A 21,940-nucleotide genomic window follows, 5' to 3' on the forward strand; every position below is an offset into this window, starting at 1 on the left:
ACCTACTTCGCCGCTCATCCTAGCCACCGTTGCTAGGGCGGCCAAAACTTTCTCCGGCGAGTCGCCCATGGCCCCATCGTCGAGGTACCACAAGTTAAGCTCCGTTTCCACCGCCTCGACGATGGGGTGGACCACGAGGGAGAAGAGGGCGGGGCCCAAAGGGTCCCCCTGTTGGCAACCGAGTGCAGACGGTATGGGGATTGTCCCATAGTAGAGCGATGAGGGACTGGCGTAGCACTGGGCCACGAACGGAAAAATTGACGGGAAAAGGTCGCGGACAACGTTGAGGAGCGTGTCCCGCCTAATTTCGTTGAAAGCGTTCCTGAAGTCAATTTTCAGGAACGCTTTTGGAGAGGTGTGGGCGTGGTTGTAGTAGATGCGGGCTGCGTGGGCTCCGATCTCCGCCCCGCCTTTGATGCCCACTCCGAGTTGGTGGGGAGAAAAATGTTGAATTAATTGTGGGGTAATTCTCCCCACGACGATCTTCGCGGCCAGGCGCCGCCACGTATTCCCCACGGCGATGGGTCGAATCCCTCCCGACTTCTTCTTCAACGCCGTGAGAGACGCTCCATAAAAGAAGGGGCAAAACGTTGAAGGGACTCCACCGGCGAGAATCTTGTTGAGGAAAGCCCGCATCGCTTCAGCGAGTTGGTCGCCCTCCTCCCCCTGAACACACCCCAAAAGGTCCTTCAAGATCTGGGGTCTCATCCCGTCTAGACCCCCGGCCGACCCTGGCGGAAACGAGGAAATAGCCTTGCCCAATTCTTCGTCCAGCACTGGGGCAATGACCGGGTCCTCAAGTGCTGGTGGGAGATTGATTGACACAGGGTGAGCCGGGTGTTTGGCGAGCAACGCGGCGAGGGTTTCGTCGTTGGACGGTGCGATGGTGTCGTCGGAGCAGGCGAGGCGGATTGCTCCCTTGATGTCGCCGTCGGCGAGTTTCGCCTCCACTTTCTTCGCCGTCATGTCTAGTGGAGGTTTGTGGGAAGGTGGGCGCGGTGGGAGGGCGCGAGGGATTGAGAAGCCGGCATCCCATCCGGCTGTATTATTTTTAACCCAAGTAGTCAAGTTCTTGACGCGATCCTCCTTCTGGGGAACGGGGAGAGTCGCATAAGGGAAAAGGAGCAGCTTTCCCCAACTTTCTTCGTCGCCTGACTCTGTAACTTGCTCCAGAATCTTGGTGAGACACTGCGCCACAGGTCTCCTCGCACCTCGCGGGACTCTGTTGTTGTTGTTGAGGCAAAGCTGGAGGTGCATCCGCCCACTGGATGCCCTCGTAGCAATAGTGGGACACTCCTCTGGCTCCAACGCGACGGGTCGTGGAGTCGGAGAACAATTGTTTAATATATTTGCCGAGGGTGGCCTCGGTAACTCCACCCTCTCCACTCTGAGCAACAAAAACTGAGTAGCGGGTGAAAACGTCCGCCTTCTTCAGCCGTACTTGAGGTTGGGTGTTGGGGTCGACACCCACGAAGGACGTGCGGACCCATTCCCGGGCGGCCGCGTAGGTGTCGTTTTTGGTAACACCAGGAGAAGTGGGCGCGACAGACGATCGGCAGGGACGGGGGACGCTAAGTGACGAGTTTGAAGTGGAAGGGGGTTCGACGTCGGAAATTGGGGCCGGTGTCGCCCCATCGCTCGAAGAAGGCTCTTCTCCGCCCAGTCCAACGGCGGAGAGAGCCAGACTGAAGATAGATTTTCGCGGTCGGCCGCGTGGACGTGGTGCAGGTGAGGAGTCGTCCCGCGGCGGCTGCGACGAAGGGAGATCTGCGTTGTGTTGCGTCGTGGACATGGCTGCGAGGGGCCTTGAGCGCGCAGAGGGACCAATTAGTCCCACTCAAGGAAACAAAAAACAATTAATAGAATCCCGATAGTTCCCAGCCAATTGAGCAAAAACGAAAAGATTTGAAATTTTTTAAATATCTCGCCTGATTTAGGCATTAAAAATGCTTGAGAGAGGCCAGCCCCATGAGAAAACGGTCACTCAACCTCCGTGCCGCTTCTGGGGGCGCAGGGACCTCCCCTCTACACGATTTGAATCGTGGGTGGTCCTTCCCGGTCAGCACAGGTCGAAAAACCACCAGAAACGGAAGAAAAAGGGCCTTAGCAACCGTTGCGAAGGGGGTCGGGGCGACGTGATCCGTGTTGGGAAGTACGGGCACACAAAAAAAATTGCCGAAAAATCCCGGGTGTGGTTCCCGGCGACGAAAGACACTTCACTACCCACTAGGGGCCTAAAGGGACTAGCTCGGTGAAAATTTTAAAATGGGGGTGACCCTGGTCGTCAGATTTTTTTAAAATTTCAAAATATTATAAATGGAGGAGAAGCAGATGATGTGTGCTCTCCTCGAGCGCCCTCTCTCGATTACGAATGAAACCATCGTAACCATGGCAACCAAAAATATAAAATAATCAATATAAAATTGTAGATAAATTAAAAAAATCTGGAGAAAATCAAAATTATCATCAAATGAGGTAAAGATTGCACAAAAGATGGCACAAAAGGCGGATATTGCGTGAAAGACAATCACATTCCTTGTCTCGTCAATATTACGCCACGACTTACTACCTTGAAAACCCAAAGATTATAGCCACGATTTAAAATATTTTAGCTGCCATAATAGAAAAACATAATGACTACAATTTATCTCCCTTTGGAAGAAAGGACAGCTCTACTTGAATTGAGACTTATCCTCTCTGCCAATTTTAGCCTCAAGGCAGTAGCATGCCATAATTTGAAAATTACATCTTTTTGTGACCTCTGTTCTCCTCAGTTATGGATTTTGTGTATATTCAGTACGCATTGCTTTCTGAATATAAAACTAGTAAATGTCTACTCGTGTGCAAAGTTGGATGCACATCCACAAAATTCAAGCACAGATTTGTACAATTTAATGAATTTAAATGTGAGTTTAATGTGGAAAGATATTTGATGGAAATAAGTATGTCTTTATATAAACTCTAATCTAAATATAATTAATTGGAGACTCATTAGAGCACTTTACAACTTTTATTCATTCTCACTCTCATTAAGTTACCCAGTTTTACTTGAGTATATGTACAGACTTTTAGTTCCCTATGACATGGTCGGATGCGAGTTCCCCTTATGTAGAAGATGTGCTCAAAGTGGAAACGAATGAGACATTTTCTCCATACATGCACCGCGTTCATAGTTATCAGTTCCAGATCAAGATTTTATTGTGCTTCGAGCTAATTAAAGAACAAAGCTCCATAGTCAAATTAAACTCGGGATTTTTATTCGGGAAGAGTTAATTTTAACTCAGATTAACTGTAAGAAAACCGACCCAGGCCAAAACCCGGATCAATCTTATCATTCCATGCAGTAGCTAATTCTACGAGCCCAGTCTGCAGGTCAGCTTCAGCCCGAAGGTTTGATTCCACTCTTCTTCTCCTTCCAATTTTTCTAAATTTCTGCAGGATTGTTTTTTTTAGTTTCTGCAGAAATTTAAAATAATAATTTACTCTCCTTTTTACGTGATCGTGTTCTCCCATCCTAATTTTGTAATCTAGTTTGGTTTCTCAAAATATATTTTGCTGCGCAAATTTACATTTACATAATTGAGTAAAATTCCACAATGTGTTTTAATTATTGAATTTTTGCAGCAGTTGTCCACGGCAAAAGAAAAGTTCCGCAGCTCCAGTTCAGCGAGAAGTCGAGCAAAATGGTTGTTGAGAAGAAATTTGCGATCGGGCAGGAGCCCGATCCCTCCGAATTTCTTTTTATTTCTATGGTAATTAATTAACTGATAATTTAATTATGAAATAAATAAATACAATTCTAGCCAATTTAAAAACTTTCTCTTTAACAGGAAATGAGAATGAAGGACGAGTCGGTCCCTTACGATGCCAAAACGTCCTGCTGGGTCCCCGATCCGGCGGATTGTTACACGAGAGGAGATATTCGCAGTACTGAGGGAGACTTTGTCATGGTTTGGACTGGGTCAGAGGTAACATTTGTTGCGAAATAGTTGATATTTTTTATTTATATCATCATCATCATTTATATTTTTGCAAATGATAGGAGAAGAAATTCAAGAAGGACCTAGTAGGTCAGGTGAACCCCCCAAAGTACGAGAAATGCGAGGACATGTCCAACCTAACCTTTTTGAATGACGCATCCGTCCTTTGGAATTTGAAGAACCGGTATCAAGCCAAGCTGATTTATGTACGTGAGAGTTGGGGAGATTTGAGGAGAAATTATTATCCTCGTCTCCCCAAATTAAGGATAAATTGTTTGGGTTTTTTATCCCGTTCCATCGAGGAAAATGAGCCCAGGGCATTCCCTACCCGGGTTGATAGGATTTAACTGAAGTCAGGATATGAAATAATTAGGACAGGATTGAACTCAATCAATGAAAGTAGGTTGGTTTGGTTTTGGCCACGGCTCAATTTTGTTTGGCTGATGAGAAGAGAAGGATGAGGAAATGGCATAAGAAACCAAGTCATAGTACAATAGTTATGCAAATCATGATCAAAATGAGTTTCGGAAAATTAACCGTTTCAATTAATGATTCAGTAGTGAGGAATATTGCATAATAATAATAACTAGCTAATCCAACCCCCTCGTTGGGCCCGCATAGTTTACTGTTACCGAGGCTTTAAGAGTAGGAAAAACCTGCGTCTTGTGAACTATAACTTTTGAACCGGAGGTCACACGGTCATGGTTGAGGGCTCATTAGAAAGCCTAGGGTATTTGGCGTACACCCCGGCACAACCAAATGACCTACGCCACACCCCCTCGGCACCACACCCCCTCAAAATCTAAGTTCGCGTCTGGGAGCGTCACCCCATCGAGTGGGGTGGCGTTTTAAAGCTCTTAAGATAGACCAACCAGCCCCGCTGACAGTAATTAAAATGGTCCCCAGCCACACCTACCGGGAATCACACCCCCCCAAGATCGGCATTTTTTTGTTTATTTTTTACCCCATCGAGTGGGGTGTGGTTAGAAAGCTATTGAGACGGGCAACCCAACCTCGTTGACATCAGTGACCTCCAACCACACCCACTATGAACTATAATGGAAATCTTCTTAAACTCAGAACATTGGTAAATACTTATCGCTTCAAATAAACAATCCACAATTTACCTATCATGTCGCCACACATTACACCTCCCCCACGTGTTGGGGGTGTGGGTTTCGGCGCTTTTCCTATTTCTAATGCGAAATACGGCATGCTGCACCAATTTTTAACCAGCGGAGCAAGACATTTTCAAGTGTTGTTAAAAGTCATCTAAAACCCCACCCATTGTGGGTGTGGCCATCGACGCTTTTGCCCGTTTTCAAGCAAACTATGACAAATCATACATATTTCTTGTCAGAAATCAAGGCAAATTTAATTACAATTTCGAAATTTCGACCACTCCCCTAGTGAGTGTGACCCTCAGCGGTTTTGCTAATTTTCGAGAAAAGTAAGACATGTTTCTTCTCAGGAAGGGGAGCCTAGTTGAATAGAAATTATGATATTGCGACCACGCCCGATTAAATTGTTATCAATTATTTACTCTTAAGTATAAGTAAGGGTAAATAATTAACAAACTTAACTCAATCGCCCCAGCTGCTTATGGGTGATAAATATGGTCGTTCTGACACTGTTTTGGGGCAACCAAGAATGTGGTCGTTCACGAAGCTTTAGTGCTTAATATATTATTATTATAAACTATTATTATTTGTGATGATGAATTATTCTAATTGGTGTTTTTTCCAAATTTATTCAGACCTACTCCGGCCTCTTCTGCATCGCCGTTAACCCCTATGTCCGTTACCCAATCTACACGGTCCGGGCCATGAAAATCTACACCAACAAGCGGCGTAACGAGTGCCCTCCCCACATCTTCGCCATTGCGGAGGGTGCCTACCAAAACATGATTCAGGACCACGAAAATCAATCCATCCTAATCACTGGAGAGTCCGGGGCTGGAAAGACGGAAAACACAAAGAAAGTTATCGCTTACTTTGCCAACGTGGGTGCCTCATCTAAAGCTCTGAAACGAAGAAGGTTTCCCTTGAGGATCAGATCGTCCAAACTAATCCCGTCCTCGAGTCTTTCGGAAATGCCAAGACTACCAGGAATGACAATTCGTCGCGATTCGTGAGTGGAATTTCAGAAATATATTTAGGATTGCAAGATATTCATAATATTGGAAATTGATGATGGTAAATTTATTAGGGTAAATTCATCCGCATCCATTTTGGACCAACGGGAAAATTGGCTGGTGCTGATATCGAGTCTTGTACGTAGTAATAATTTTGCCCTCCGAGAAATTTTAATCCAACTGTATCCGTCCTCTTCCTAGATCTGCTGGAGAAGGCTCGTGTCATCTCCCAAATGCCGCTGGAGCGATGCTACCACATCTTTTATCAGGTGATGGGAACGGCGGCTAAAGAGCTCGGGATTAAAGACATGTGCTTGCTCGGCGACGACATCTACTACTACCATTACGTCTCCCAAGGAAAAATTACCGTGCCCAGTATCGACGACAATGAAGAAATGCACGCCACCCATGAAGCCTTCGAAATCCTCCTCTTCACCAAAACGGAGCGGGAAGACTGCTACAAGGTCACGGCAGCCGTCATGCACATGGGAGAGATGAAGTTTGAGCAGAAAGGTGTTTATTTATTTTCTCGAAATAGTAGCTCATTAATAATATTGAACTTACTACTCAGGTCGGGAAGAGCAAGCCGAGCCGGACGGTCTCGTTGATGGAACCAACTGCGCCAAATTGCTCGGTGTGGATGGGGAACAGATGTACACAAACATTTGCAAGCCACGCATCAAGGTCGGAACCGAGTTCGTGACCAAGGGAATGAATGTGAACCAGTGCTCCTACACTTTGGGGGCCATGGCGAAATCCATTTTCGACAGGATGTTCAAATGGCTCGTGAAAAAGTGTAACGACACGTTGGACACAAAACAGAAACGACAATCGTTTTCGGGAGTGTTGGACATTGCCGGGTTCGAGATTTTCGACGAGAACGGTTTCGATCAGCTCTGTATCAACTTTACGAACGAGAAACTGCAACAATTCTTCAACCATCACATGTTCGTCCTGGAACAGGTGAGAAATATCTCGTTATTTATTTATTCCAGTTAACCGTCCTGAACTAATTTTGGAACTGTAGGAAGAATACAAGAAGGAAGGTCTTGATTGGATTTTTGAGGACTTCGGGATGGATTTGCAAGCTTGTATCGAACTCTTTGAGAAACCTATGGGGATCTTTGCCATTCTGGAAGAGCAGACCATGTTCCCCAAATCCACCGATAAATCCTTTGAAGACATGTTGAAGGCCAATTTGCTGGGAAAGTATAACTGCTTAATGAAGCCCAAACCCCCAAAGCCCGGTTAGGTACGCAAATCTACGCCCATTACGTCGTTACCAAATTTCAAAAACTTTGTGAATACACAGGACAAAAAGAAGCACATTTCACTGTTGGTCATTACGCGGGCAATGTGGCGTACAACATTGCTGGATGGTTGGAGAAGAACAAGGATCCCTTGAACGACTCTGTGGTCGATCAATGGAAAAAGGGAAGCAACGATTTGGTAGTTTACTTGTATCTTGACAACCCGGGGCAATCCGCCGAAGTTAGCAAGGATGCCGGTGGCGGAAAAGGTAAATGAGAACGGTTCACTTAAAAAGTAGGAAATTTGTCAAAATTTACAATTGATTTGATGTACTGCCCATTATGCAATGTTTTCCTTTAATCAACTCCTTCATTAGGTGGAGGCAAAAAGAAGGGTGGTGGAATGAGCAGTGTATCTTCGTCGTACAGAGTTAATTCCATTATGTGTTAAATCGGGTGCCACCTTTTGAATTTTCTAGCCCTACCCAAATATTGCCCTTATACGGGTACTGGATTTATTTTCCCTCTAAAGTTGGCAAACCTGTAAAATATTGTCTGTGCACGCACAACTGCAGTGCACAGTAACTGACCATCCTACTATCACCCTATATTCAATCCACAACGTTACTGTTTCAAATACTCGTTTTAAACGTGGAGACAATTCGCATCCGTCAAGTGTCTGTAAACTATCCCTGCATTGTTTGAACCCGATTTCACTTGATGGATGATTGCAGCACGAAAAAAAAAAACCTGACTTGCTCTGACTGAACGTGTTCCCCTGAAAGTGAAAATATGTTTTTTTTGTTCAAATTCTAAAATGAAATTCACCCCTCCATTCAGGAGCAACTGAACAATTTGATGACCACTTTGAAAGCGACACATCCCCATTTCATCCGATGTATTGTGCCGAACGAGGTCAAGACACCGGGACTCGTGGACGCTCACTTGGTCATGCACCAGCTGACCTGTAATGGTGTACTTGAAGGAATCCGTATTTGCCGAAAGGGATTCCCCAACAGGACCAATTACCCGGATTTCATGCACAGGTGAGCCCATCACGAGAGAAAAAAATTTTCAGCACACTCTCCTACCCTAGACATTGTTTTAGGTATGTCATCTTAGCGGCGGAAGCGATGAAGGCGGCAGGGTCAGATGACAAAAAGATGGCTATTGCTTGTTTTGATGCAATCAAACTGGATCCTGACCGATACCGGGTTGGGCACACTAAAGTCTTCTTCCGGTTAGTTACATATTTCCCGCACATGGAATTTAAATAATTGAGCCTTATTTATTTGATAGTGCCGGAACTTTGGGTTTTCTGGAGGAGGTGCGTGACGAAAAGGTCGGCCAAGTCATCACATGGATGCAAAGTAGAATCCGAACATTCCTACAGCTGAAGGAATTCAAGCGCCTCCAGGAGCAGCGGTACATTTAAAATTTGTGCAAGGATAGTCAAATGATTAAAAGGGTTTATTTAACTATGTATTTTTTTTGGTTTCAGTATTGCTCTCCAAGTCGTCCAGAGAAACTTGAGGACTTACGTGAAAATGAAGAAATGGCCGTGGTTCGACGTAATGCTAAAGCTCAAACCCATGATTGCTGCCTCCAAAATCGGTGACGAGCTCAATAAGCTTGAAGAGAAAGCTGAGAAGCTCGAAGCTCATGTTAAAAACGAACAAAAACTGAGGGCTGAAGCCATCGAGCGTGAAGCCAAGGCGGCCGCTGAGCGAGACGAAGTTCAAAAGACGCTTGAAGCCGAGCGCGGGAAAGGCGGCGACTACGGTGTTCGTCTCACAAAGATGCAGACCCAGAAGGAGGATTTAGAAAGGCAAATTAAGGACGCCCAGGAAAAACTCGTCCGTGAGGAGGAGGCTCGTGCAAAACTTGCCCAAGAAAAGAAAAGGATGGAGCAGGAAGTCCTCGGCATGCGGAAGGATTTTGAAGATTTGGCCATAGCTGTGAACAAGGTGGAAGGGGACAAGAACACGCGGGACCACCAGATGAGGACTCTCAATGACGAAATCTCTCGCCAAGACGATCTGATCAATAAGCTCAACAAGGAGAAGAAGCACATGCAGGAGCTCACTTCAAAGACTGGGGAAGAGCTGCAAGGTGCCGAGGACAGGGTGAACCATCTCAACAAGGTCAAGTCCAAACTGGAACAAACCCTGAATGAACTGGAGGAAAATCTCGATCGGGAGAAGAAGATGAGGGCCGATTTTGAAAAAACTAAAAGGAAGGTTGAAGGAGATCTTAAGTTGACCCAGGAATCTGTCCACGATCTTGAACGAAACAAGCGTGAGCTGGAACAATGTATTCAGCGCAAGGATAAGGAGGTTCAAGCCTTGACCGCGAAGCTAGAGGACGAGCAGAGTGTTGTTTGCAAGCTCCAAAAACAGATTAAGGAACTTCAAGGAAGAATTGAAGAGTTGGAAGAGGAGCTTGAGTCTGAGCGTCAAGCCCGCGCCAAGGCTGAGAAACAACGAGCCGATCTCGCCCGAGACTTGGAAGAGCTCACGGAACGCTTATATGAAGCTGGAGGTGCTACTGCGGCACAGATCGAGTTGAACAGAAAGAGGGAAAGTGAGCTTACCAAGTTGCGGAACGACGTCGAGGAGGCCAACATTCACCACGAGGCTGCCATGGCGGGTGTAAGGAAGAAGCATAATGACGCCGTTGCTGAGATGGGAGAGCAAATTGATACTTTAAACAAGCTAAAGGCTAGGTAAGATCTGCTTATAATAGGTGCACAGTTTGTTGCAGACAAATACATTAATTTGCAACACTCAGGGCCGAAAAGGACCGTCAATCCATGTCCTCTGAATTGAACGACATTCGTTCGGCCATGGACCGAGTCGGCAATGAGAAAGCTGGTCAGGAAAAACTTAATAAGCAATGGCAAGCGCAGCTGGGAGATATCCAGACAAAATATGAGGAGGCTGCCCGAACCTTTGAGGAAATGGAGGGATCCAAGAAGAAACTGGCTATTGAGAATTCAGAACTTTCCCGCCAATTGGAGGACGCTGACACACAAATTTCTACCCTTAACAAACTCAAAATCTCTCTAGCTCAACAGCTCGAGGATATTAAGCGGGTGGCGGATGAAGAAAGTCGGGAGAGGGCGGTTCTCTTGGCCAAGTTCAGGACGGTGGAGCATGACCAGGATGGGCTGAGGGAACAGTTGGATGGCGAAGGACAAGGGAAGGCCGACCTTGTGAGGCAGTTGGCTAAGGGCAATGCGGAAGGTAGAAACTTAATTTAGATAACTAGTATACATAAATATTATAACTGACCATTCAATTCCTATTTTAGCGCAACTTTGGCGTGCAAAGTTTGAGTCTGAAAGAGTTGCTCGAGCTGAGGAGTTGGAGGAAACCAAGTAAGAAGGTTTCCTAAATGTGCAAAACTTGTGTTGCAAAAAACAATACTAAATTGCAAAATTATTCTGGTCCTTCTCCAGGCGCAAATTGCAAGCTCGTCTCTCGGAATCTGAAGAAGCAATTGAGTCAATGAACCAGAAAGTGATGGGCTTGGATAAAAGCAAGCAGCGCCTCTCAACCGAGCTGGAAGATATGCAGCTGGAAGTCGAGCGGTCAAAGAGCATGGCCAGCGCGATGGAGAAGCGGGCAAAGGCTTTCGACAAATCGGTTGCGGAATGGAAGACACGTGTCGACGAATTGGCTGGCGAATTGGACAATTCTCAAAAGGAATGTAGGAACTATTCAACGGAACTCTTCCGTCTGAGATCTGTGTATGATGAGAGTCACGAACAGTTGGACTCAGTCCGAAGGGAGAATAAGAGCCTTGTCGAGGAGATTAAGGACCTCATGGATCAGGTAAAAAGTTTGACACAATTTACTGCGAAATTACTCATTAAACGGTATGATTCACAGATTGGAGACGGAGGACGCGCGATTCACGGTATGCTTAATTATAATCAAAACTGAAGGTAGAGCAGGTTAAACTTATTGGAATTTTATATTTCTTCCGTTTAGAATTGGACAAAGCTCGCCGACGTCTCGAAGTTGAGAAGGATGAACTCCAAGCCGCTTGTGAAGAAGCGGAGTCAGCTCTCGAACAAGAGGAAAGCAAACTTCTCCGTGGACAACTCGAGCTTTCCACTGTTCGACAAGAAATCGACCGCCGCATTCAAGAGAAAGAGGACGAATTCGAGAATACGCGCAAGAACCATATGCGTGCCCTTGACTCGCTCCAATCCAGTCTTGAAGCCGAAGCCAAGGCCAAGGCTGAGGCCCTCAGACAAAAAAAGAAATTGGAAACCGACATCAACGAGCTGGAGATTGGACTTGACCAAGCTTCCAAAGCGGCTCAGGAGGCGCAAAAGAATATCAAGCGGTACCAACAGACCCTGAAGGATACGCAGATGACGCTTGAGGAGGAACAAAGGATGCGGGATGAGGCGAGAGAGGCCCTGGGAAGTGCGGAGCGGCGATCAAACGCACTGTTCAATGAATTGGAGAATTCTCGAAACCTTCTTGAACAGGCGGACCATGCCCGACGTAGCGCTGAGCAGGAACTGACGGACGCTAATGAAGAAATTAGCAATCTTGACAGTCAAGCTGCTAGTCTGGCCAGTGCCAGGAGGAAGTTGGAAAGCGAGCTAGGAACTCTTCATGTAAGAAGGCAATTCACAGTTGGCAAAAAAACTCACTGTTTTAACACTTTCAAATATTTCAGACCGACTTGGAGGAGATTCTCAACGAAGCCAAGATGTCTGACGAGAAGGCAAAGAAAGCCATGATTGATGCTGCCCGCCTCGCCGACGAACTCCGGGCCGAACAGGAGCACGCCCATGGCCAAGAGAAGCTCCGCAAACAGCTTGAGCTCCAAGCTAAGGACCTCCAGAACCGGTTGAATGAGGCCGAAGCTTTAGCCCTTAAGGGTGGAAAGAAGGCCATCGCCAAGTTGGAAGAACGTATCCGACAAGCCGAAGGCGAACTTGATGGTGAACAACGACGACATGCCGAAGCGCAGAAGTCTAGTCGCAAAAATGAACGCCGTATCAAAGAAATGAGTTTCCAGGCTGACGAAGACCGCAAGAATCATGAGCGCATGCAAGACCTTGTAGACGCGCTGCAACAGAAAATTAAGACGTTCAAGAGGCAGATTGAAGAGGCAGTAAGGCTGTCTTATTCAATAAGGTACCATTAATTTATTTCTAAACTAATCATTCCTTTACTCACAGGAGGAGATTGCCGCCCTCAACCTTGCCAAATACAGAAAGGCCCAAACGGACTTGGAGGATGCCGAAGAGCGAGCCGAAGTCAATTCGGGCGCTCTCACCAAGCTTCGTGGGCGACGAGCCGGATCCATGGCCCGTCTTGCCGCTCAGCAATAATTGGGGTCACCTATGCTCTATTGATTTCGTAGTTTCTTTTACCTCTTTCCCTTCACGGAGTGTCGCCTCGGCCTCTTATTTATCCTATACATTTCTTGACGTCTGTTGTCATTTTTCCCGCCTTTTTTGACACTTGTCCACTGATCTGATCGTTGGTGCTGTGCAAAAGTAGAGTAATTAAATAAACCCGCAAATCATAGAACCGGTGGAGACTTTCATTTTCTTTACAATTCAGCATATCCTATTTTTTTAATTTCTTCGCATCTTTGGATTAAAGCCAAAAGGTTAGAAATCATTCCATACCACACAGGAAAACAGGGACTTCACATAAGCTTTTGAATAAAATCGGCAATAAATATAAATATTACCAAAACTGCTTCGACATGCAATCAATGTGCAAAAATGTTGATGTAATTTTTAATCAGGCCCACTATCAATGTGACAAATTATTACCGTTTAAGACACTTTGTTGTCAGTTGAATCCTGCCTATATAAAGTTGAACCTATCTCATTCGTACAAGTCACCATGGAAATAATTCTTTGAAAAAATTCCCATGCTCTTCTTCTCCTATCAAGTAACAATTGTCCTCAACCTTGCCAAGTTTTAGAATAATTAGCGTTAGTTGTTTGCTTCCACGTTTCATACGACAAGTCCGGTCCAGAGTCGTAATGTCATGGCCTGTGACGTAATTTTTAAATTTTTTGATTCGTAATAAAATTTCTTAGCCAATAAAAAAATTTTAAAAATAAATACGTCACAGGGCATGCCATTACGACTCTGCGGCAGGCTACATGGCACAAATCATCACACAGGCGCTTTTGCAGTAGAGAGTTGTTAAGTGCTTAGACATGCGAAAAGTACATACTATTATACATTACTGCTTTGCTATTACAACATGTGAATGAACTGTTTGTGATTGTGACATGGTCAACGTAGGACATGGTTGAGATTAAAACTTAATTTATTCGATTACAACAATTATTATTACTTATTTATTTATGTATTATTACAACGTGATGTCGTTGCATCACAAGGTTCATTACATATTCATATAAAAATACATTTTAAAAATAATAGTGGAGTATTAAAAATAGTATTTTATATAAAATAAATTTACTTATTATTAAATTGGGAAAATTGTTTAGTACTAAAAATCATAGGAACACCTTACATATTATCACATTCATCACTCATATATAAATTGTTTAAGCTCACCTCCTTTTGCACATTATAAAGATCAATCTGCATTTTTAATAAATGGTCATGTACGTTTCTTTTAAATATTACAAAACTCGTTAATTTCCTAAGTTGTTCTGGTAGTTCTAGCCATAATTTCCAACCATTATATTTTATTGATTTATTTACCTTAGATTTATCATGACATACCATAAACACTGAGTCTCTTGTTTGCTTTTTGACAAACATTGCATCTGTAAAGTATTCCATGAAATATTTAGGGGCAGTGTTATTTACAACAGAGAATACAAATTTTAATTCTTCAAATTTTAACTTATTTTCAACACTAAGCCATTTAAGTTCAGGATAAGTAAATCATATTCGTAATTGATTCACCATACTTTTTACCGTAAATAAATCTCGCTCCTTTTTTTATAACCCATTAATACTTTCAGTGTTAGATTTAGACGACCCCATCCAGCCCGATGAAGCATAGTTTATGGTTGATAAGATAAAGTCATTTACAAACATTTTCTTCGATATACAGTTAAATATGTCCTTAATTGGAAACAAATTTGCTAATATTGCATTACATTTTCTTCTTACATTGACATATAAATATTATTATTATTATTATTTACATGAATTCCAAGTTGGACTTCCCAACGAACAATCTTATCATTTACAAGTAACGGCAAGTGCCGTCCATACATCAACAATGTATGGGACGTACACATATTTAAATTGATATTGTCGATAGCGTGGGAATTGAGTTAGTAAAGTTTGCAGAGGGACAGAGGCTAAAAAGCATTGTGTTCTTTTTGACACCACACCAAACTCCACAAGTATTATTACATGAAAGAATCAGACCACTTCTTTGTCTCTACAAACCTACAATCTTTCTTTACAACTTTTGCTAGTCTTGATTATGTGGCAAAGATCACAATTATTGTGATTTCCCACCACAACCGCATAAATAATAAACCACTGTCTGATCCATACGAGGAAAGCAAGACGAGAAAGCTACCAGAATATTTAGTAGGATTTCAAGTCCTACCCGTCACACACGACCAATTGCACCTGCCAAAGACGACTACCACACTTCAAAAATATGAAGGTAGACAAAAGAAAATAATTCATAAAATTTCAACTAACTTCAAAAAGTACAATATTCTTGTGACAGGTTGATTCAAGTGAAATTGATCAAGATTCGTCATCCCCCACCAGTCAGGGAGAAATGATACTATTTTACCGCATCCTATCCGTATCTGGGATAACCCTGTGCCTATACCTTGTCCAATATCTCTCCCTATATATTGCAAATCGTCCCAGCAAGAAGAAGAGCAAGAATATAATATACTGGGATTCATTTAAATACGGACAAATCTCTTCGTCACATGTGTCCGATCACTACTCTATTTTCAACCTACTGGCCGGTATTGGTCTGCACTACTTCACCTCAGCCCTGCTGGGTCCAACACGCGAGCAAAAGTTCCTCCTCGCCTTAATCACCCAGATTGTTTTGGAGTCCGCGGTAAACAACCCGTTTTTTCTTGACTCCTTCGGGAGCAAGTTATTTGACACGAGTTACTCTGGCGACACTGTTCTGAACTCGGTAATGGACACGGTCTGGTTTATGACGGGGAATTTGTTCGCCGTAAAACTGCCTTACCCCGTTCTTTTGGGTATGCTTGGTGTCCTCGAACTCTACAGGGGGGTGTACTTGAGGGAAAACGTGTTTAGTATTGTTCTAAAAATGAAAAATACTCTGCTTGGGTTGGAATAGGAAGAGATTGGGCATGTTGTTAAAATGAGACCAAAAGGAGACGAGGATGGTGGTGGTGGTCAAAGTGGCAAAAAAAATTGAGTTTTGAGGAAGATTTGGGTTGCTTATGAACCATTAAGATGGGCAGTATTTATGTATTTATGTGGGAATAAATAATTTGCGGTTGAGATGCAAAGCCCTGTCTTAACATTCGTGTTATTTTATTATTGCTATGCGTTCTAATGTAGGAAAAGTTTGCAAATTAATTTTATTGGATATTTGATATTGGAATATTTCATACTTACTTATGTCAGACGCATCAAAAGATATAAGGGAGCGTCCATAAATCACGTGATCGATCGAAGGGGGGGGGGAGGGGTCTGAAATTTGTCACTTAATATCACCAATGGGGGGGGGGTAATCCTAAGAAGTCACGTGACAAGTAAATTTTATTAATGCTAAGAGTAATGTTAATCGGTCGTCGGGTGTGAATTTTGCCCCTGACTGACTTCCTGTATCTCCACAACTTAATGATTATTCGAGCAATTTTAAATTTGCTCGAACGACTTGTTACTCGCTTTCTCCCTCTTCTAAAATTGCGTGGAAGTTGGTTTGGTTTTTTGCACACGAAGATAAGTGTTTGGTTTGAGGAACATGGTCTGAAAAATAACAAAAACGTTTCAATACTACGTTTTACGGGGTGTACGGGGGGAAGATTTTTTAGTGTTCTTGGAAACTTTACATGTACATGTGCATAATTTCTTGATATGTAGGCTTCGTAATTTATCGTATTGCATTTAAGGTTTTCAAATGTTCTATTTTGTGAAAACCGCGGTTTTCAAGCCTTTCACTGCATTTTTTGCTGGGATCTGTTTTCGAGCACTTTCAAATTTATTGCTGCAATGTGTATTGTTTCCTTCAATAAGTACAATTAATGTTACATGGCAAGGATAATATCATAAATATGTGACACCTATTTCCTCCATAGCATTTAAAATGCTATCATTGTGCTATGATAGCATTTTGAAATCTGACAGTTTCGACAGATTTTTAATTTTGGAAACCATGTGTTCCCCATGTTGTTAACCCAGGAAATTGAAAAATCACAATTTTCTAAATGTGTGAGGTTTGTTTTCATGCAAAATTTTTGATTAGAATCAGTTTGCTTCCTGGTTTTTCTAGCTATTTAGTGTTCTTTTATTTAGTGTGTAAAAATCAATAACTCGAGTGGTTTGGCGCACTTACCGGAGTTATGAATTACAAACAGTGCTCGTGCGACCCTAAGTATTTACCCGGGCAAAATATATTTTGGCGCCTCTAATTTTATTTCTATATCCGGATAATTTTTGTATGGATAAAGATAGGGATTAATATATAATATTTCCTACTCGACTGAAAATAAATTATCTTATAGTTTGACCAGTAATTCCGGAGACAAACCAGGTGGTGGATTTTTCCGCGTTTTTGGTTACAAATATTTGGCTAAATTTGGTTCGCTTACCATGTTTTTTTTATCTTTTAGGCCTGGTTGAAATAAAATTCTTCAAATTCAATATCTGGCAATGAATATGTGTGAATGAAATTTAAATATTTCACGCATAAAAACAAGCGAACGATTATTTTTGTATTTTCTTGAATACACGTGTTTTCACCTTTGCCAGATTTTTTAAATGTGCAGCCAAATTCAGGATATTGTACAACACTGTAACTTTACGAACAGGGTTGCTCAAACTCCCCGAAATTATCAAAAGGCATTTCCAACAATCTTGAAGAATTGCAACTTTAAATCAAAATTCCAGACTTTGTAGAATTTCAAAATTTCAAAACTGCAAACAACTTTAAAGCTTTGTAAGTTAAAAGTCTTCGAAAAGTTGAATTTTTAAAAATTACTCGATACAATTCTTAGAATTGGTATGTTGCTTAGTTTTTTAGACAGGATTAAAATTCAAAAAGTCTCAACGTTTCGCAGCACTATAATTTTGGCTGAAAATGTACCTAAAGTTAAAGGTCCGCCGCAGGCGAAAGCACGCGCATTTAAGATAACACGGAAATACATAAAGAGCCGCTTATTTATGTGCGTCAACAAATCAAAATTATATACTATGCGTAGGCTTGAAGAGGGTTCTCTGATTTCGACCAGACTAATTTTGAATTATTCAAACCAAAATTAAAAGACCCGGATTTCGTGCCTCTTGAAACGCTGTAAGTTTTCTTTTGAAATTATGGCCTAATTTCAAAAATTGAAAATCAAATTTGCTCAGAATGACATTCCTGTGATTATGAAAACACACTTTCAAAAATTTCAAAAATAAGAAATTTTGACCTGGAAGACAATGTTTCAAATTACTATCAGTCATTCCTAGCAAAAATGTTTTCGAATTTTAAGTATGAGATAATAGTTGAAAAAGTTACAGCGTCTCGAAAAATGTTAGGTTTGGCCTTAATTTTTTTAAAATTCTGTCACGGGCCAACGCGCAGGTTCGGAAGAACGCAAAAATACGGGTCTTCCAATTTTTAATGCGAACAATTGTAAATTAGTTCTGTCGATATCGGAGAAAACATTGCTACTTGGGTCCTAAGATATAAACCCTCACACCTTTACATTGTTAGTAAATCTCATTTAGCATCCTAATTCAGCATAAAACGTTAAGAATTTTCCTATCATTTGTACTTTCTCGGATTTATATGCTAATGAGTTGGAAATTCAAGTCGCGCATTAAAATGCTCTTCCTGCTGAATCTGAAAATTTCGTTCGCATTAAAATTAACTGGTACTGGAGTTCTAGTTTAAGAAGGGTGTTTAAATTCGCCTCAAAACTTTAAAAATACTCCTACAAAAATACCCGCAGAAGCTCCATTAAGCATTGATGTTTTCTTGGATTTGATACCCAGTAGGTATGTATCACCTACAAAAATTCTCATCACAATAATCTTCATAAGCAAGAAAATCGGAGAATGGAAGAAATGACACCGTAGTTCGGTACGAGGGGTACACAAGTAGTCCGGTACGAGGGGTACACAAGTAGTTCGATATCTTGGGGTCCATACGAGTAGTTCGATATCTTGTGGTCCGTACGAATGCCGTGCTTGATATTATTGGAAGAGATTCTTCTATCGGCAATGGATTTGATATTCCCTTATCCCAGCAGCACCTCCAGTGATCAATTTATTCCACCAAAGGCACAACAAACTCACATGCATTTTACCAATGACGATCGGCCGACACCGCCGATCATACGTCGCCGAACCCCGGTAGTATTTTACATGCCGCCGTCCCAGATAAATTTGATTCCCCATTCCTTCAACATTAGGAAGCCGTAAAATTAATAAAAATTGACGCGACCTCCGCTGAAAATTTGTCGGGGTCGATCTCTGATTTGAAGAAACGAAAGGAAATTTCTGGGGATGCAGCTGGAGATGTTTGAAAAGTTGAAAAAACGAACGAAAGCATTGCGATTAGATAAATTAAAAAACATGTAAATTCACAAAACTTGAATAAATGCATGCATACATACACAAGTGCCAATAGTAGCAATAACATTCCAATTAACAACTATTACTATTACCGAAGAAATGCATGCTTTTGTTTCTTAAGAATAAGCATTAAATAGTATCATTGTACTACGTAATTTAATTAAGAAATTTAATTTAATTATATAATTAATAAGTACTTAATTAATTTATGCAAATTTAAGTTGAATCAAGGTAATAAAATAAAATTACCTTGATTAATTGAGAATTTTCACGACGAAATCAACCTCGACAGGAGAAAATATCCGTGTCAACTTGTAAATACAATTTGACAGTTTTTTGTCAAATTGATTTTTATGCAACAAACTTTTGAGATTTTCTTGACAATTTTATGTCATGACAGCAAAATAATTCCTGTCGCTGTCAATTGTCAATGTAAATTATATGCAACCGAAAATCCTGACAATTTTGAAAATTGTCATGACATTTCGACAATTGTCGTCATTGTCATGTTTATGCAACAGGCCCCAGGTCGTTTACAAGTCTCTGTATACTTTAGTTTGATAGAATTTGGTTACTCTTTTTTTAAACTCCTTCCTTTCAATCCAACTTTTCGTACCTTTAGCCATTTTGAAATAATATGTGTGATACACCGTTGGAAAGCTCTTGAATTGGACAACCGGAAATTAAAATTATTTTTGGAAAATTATCAACAGTTTTTAAAATTCCGCTTCAGCTCGTTGTCTCATCCTATCGTGATAACCCTTTATAATTTGACCCTAAATTTTTTCACCAGAAACCAATGGTATTGACACATTTCAGTCTTCTACCACACTTTTGCAATTTTGGTTAATAATACTTCACCCCGTTCGATGATCGCCACCGGCCAATGACCGCCACTTGGCCGGTGGCTGATTTGGCCCGATTTGGACCGATTTGGCCCCTCCTCGAACTTAAGACCTGATTTACCCCATACTACATGTGTATAAAATTCCAAGTCGATATGATAAGTTTATCATATTATTCATTCATTGGCGTATTCATTGAAAAACACGTACCGACAAACAACATCAGGGGCACATAAGTCGGAATAATTTATTCCATGGTTTGATATAAGCCGTTAGTCTTACTATCACGTGACGATGAGGGGGGGGGGGGTAATGAATTTATCACCATTGATCACCAAGGGAGGGGATGGGGTAAAAATCGTCCCAAAATCGATCACGTGATTTATGGACGCTCCCTAAATGGATTGATAAAGATGCATATAAAATTTGTTTGCCATTTTAATTGTGCCCATATAGATATACTGGGAATTACAATCGAGAAGAATTTATGTGTTTCAATAACCAAAATTTACTTGAAATTTTAAATTAACAGTTCAAATTTACATCTCGTGCGTAACATAAGGAGAACAAATCCATCCAAACGCTGCGTTAAGCCAACATTCTGCGCAACAATGGCCGACGTTAACAATTGGAAAACATGAAACAATTCCAACACTGCAGATGGGTTGCACCTGTAAAAATAATGATTGAAATAAATAAGTTATTTGCAAAAGATTTTTAAGTTGTAATTATCGGATTCGCCTCCAGGTTGCCCCCAACCCCAATACTTGCCGCGGTAATCACCGAAAGTAGGAAAGGATTGTAAAAGGAAAGGATCGTAAATATCTATTTCTTTGAATGGATCATTAATTAATGAAAATGGAAACCGTGCTGTGTCCCCTCCATTTTTACCAGCATGGCTTTTGCCTTTTCAGAAAAAGTGCACCAATCCTCAAGCCACACTCATATCCTTACGGGCTACCAAGGTCGACACTAACAATAGCTAGGGTTTGCCAAACCCGTACCAACACTGGAAACATATGGAAACCTAGTCTCCAGGCCGTACGGCCTGAAGGGCCGTACCGTGCAAGAATGTGCACTATAGTCTGCTTGAGTCTTCTATGTACTGTGCGGGTGGAGCCTAATAGGGCGAAAGCAGCCTTGGGCCTCAGCCTAACAAGGAAAACTGAGGTGAAGGAACTGTTTTCTTACTATTAAGCTCCACACGCACAGTATATATCGTTCTCAACACAAGTATAGATAGAATTGAATTTCCGAGACCTTTCAGATCTTATGTACAAAAATTTGTTGAATCTGCATAATTTACTTTTAATTTAGAATGCAAACCTTGTGTTTCATAATGAGATAAGTAGACGTTGCTTATCTTTCAAGAGAGTCAGAGCATATAAAATTGTTGCATATTGTGCGAAAAAACTGGGGTAAGTTCGAATCCACGCCGACTAAAACTTTAAGAGCAAAACATACATCAACTTGAGATCCCTCGGAAATTAGGAATAATACGCATTCTTTAACATGGTTTTTATTTTATAACTGTGGTGAAAATCGACAAGTCAAAAATTACAAATAAGAAACCAATGATATAAAAAAATTATATATTAAGTGTCCAGCGCTAAAAAACAGTTATCGGACGAACGTTTAATAAACTATCAATCAATCAATGATGAGTGTTTTCGTCGCGTATTTTGCAAATTGTATTTTCTATAAATCTCATTGTAAGGATATATTAATATAGCTGCTTGTTGCAAAACATGTAATTACTAATTAAGAATCCGAGAATCAAACATTAGGGGTACTCAGATTCTTTAAACAAGGCATAATCGGTAATAATATAAAAAACATATGCATGGAAATGCTCGATGGTCTCCCGGGGAAAGGTAAACGAAATTAGGAACATAACGGCTTGATTCTCAGCGAGAGCTAATCAGAGCAGCCAGCACATCTCGCTCGATTAAAATAA

General features: G+C 41.7%; 1 protein-coding gene across 1 annotated transcript; it reads left to right on the forward strand.

Moving 5' to 3' along the window:
- Window positions 1–3,359: 3,359 nt before the first annotated feature.
- On the forward strand, window positions 3,360–12,946 carry LOC110861366 (myosin heavy chain, muscle-like). Its single transcript, XM_022110470.2, is given in 23 exon segments — window positions 3,360–3,390; window positions 3,628–3,752; window positions 3,831–3,968; window positions 4,043–4,186; window positions 5,737–5,998; window positions 6,001–6,110; window positions 6,189–6,252; window positions 6,316–6,627; window positions 6,686–7,077; window positions 7,142–7,361; window positions 7,427–7,633; window positions 7,742–7,794; window positions 8,205–8,410; window positions 8,473–8,604; window positions 8,664–8,789; window positions 8,866–10,089; window positions 10,155–10,609; window positions 10,677–10,743; window positions 10,825–11,200; window positions 11,258–11,285; window positions 11,360–12,000; window positions 12,063–12,503; window positions 12,571–12,946. Coding segments are annotated over 22 exon segments (5,820 nt in total). The 5' UTR covers window positions 3,360–3,390; window positions 3,628–3,683; the 3' UTR covers window positions 12,724–12,946.
- Window positions 12,947–21,940: the final 8,994 nt, after the last annotated feature.

The sequence above is a fragment of the Folsomia candida genome, unplaced genomic scaffold, assembly GCF_002217175.1.
Source record: "Folsomia candida strain VU population unplaced genomic scaffold, ASM221717v1 Fcan01_Sc041, whole genome shotgun sequence".
NCBI lineage: Eukaryota > Metazoa > Arthropoda > Collembola > Entomobryomorpha > Isotomidae > Folsomia > Folsomia candida.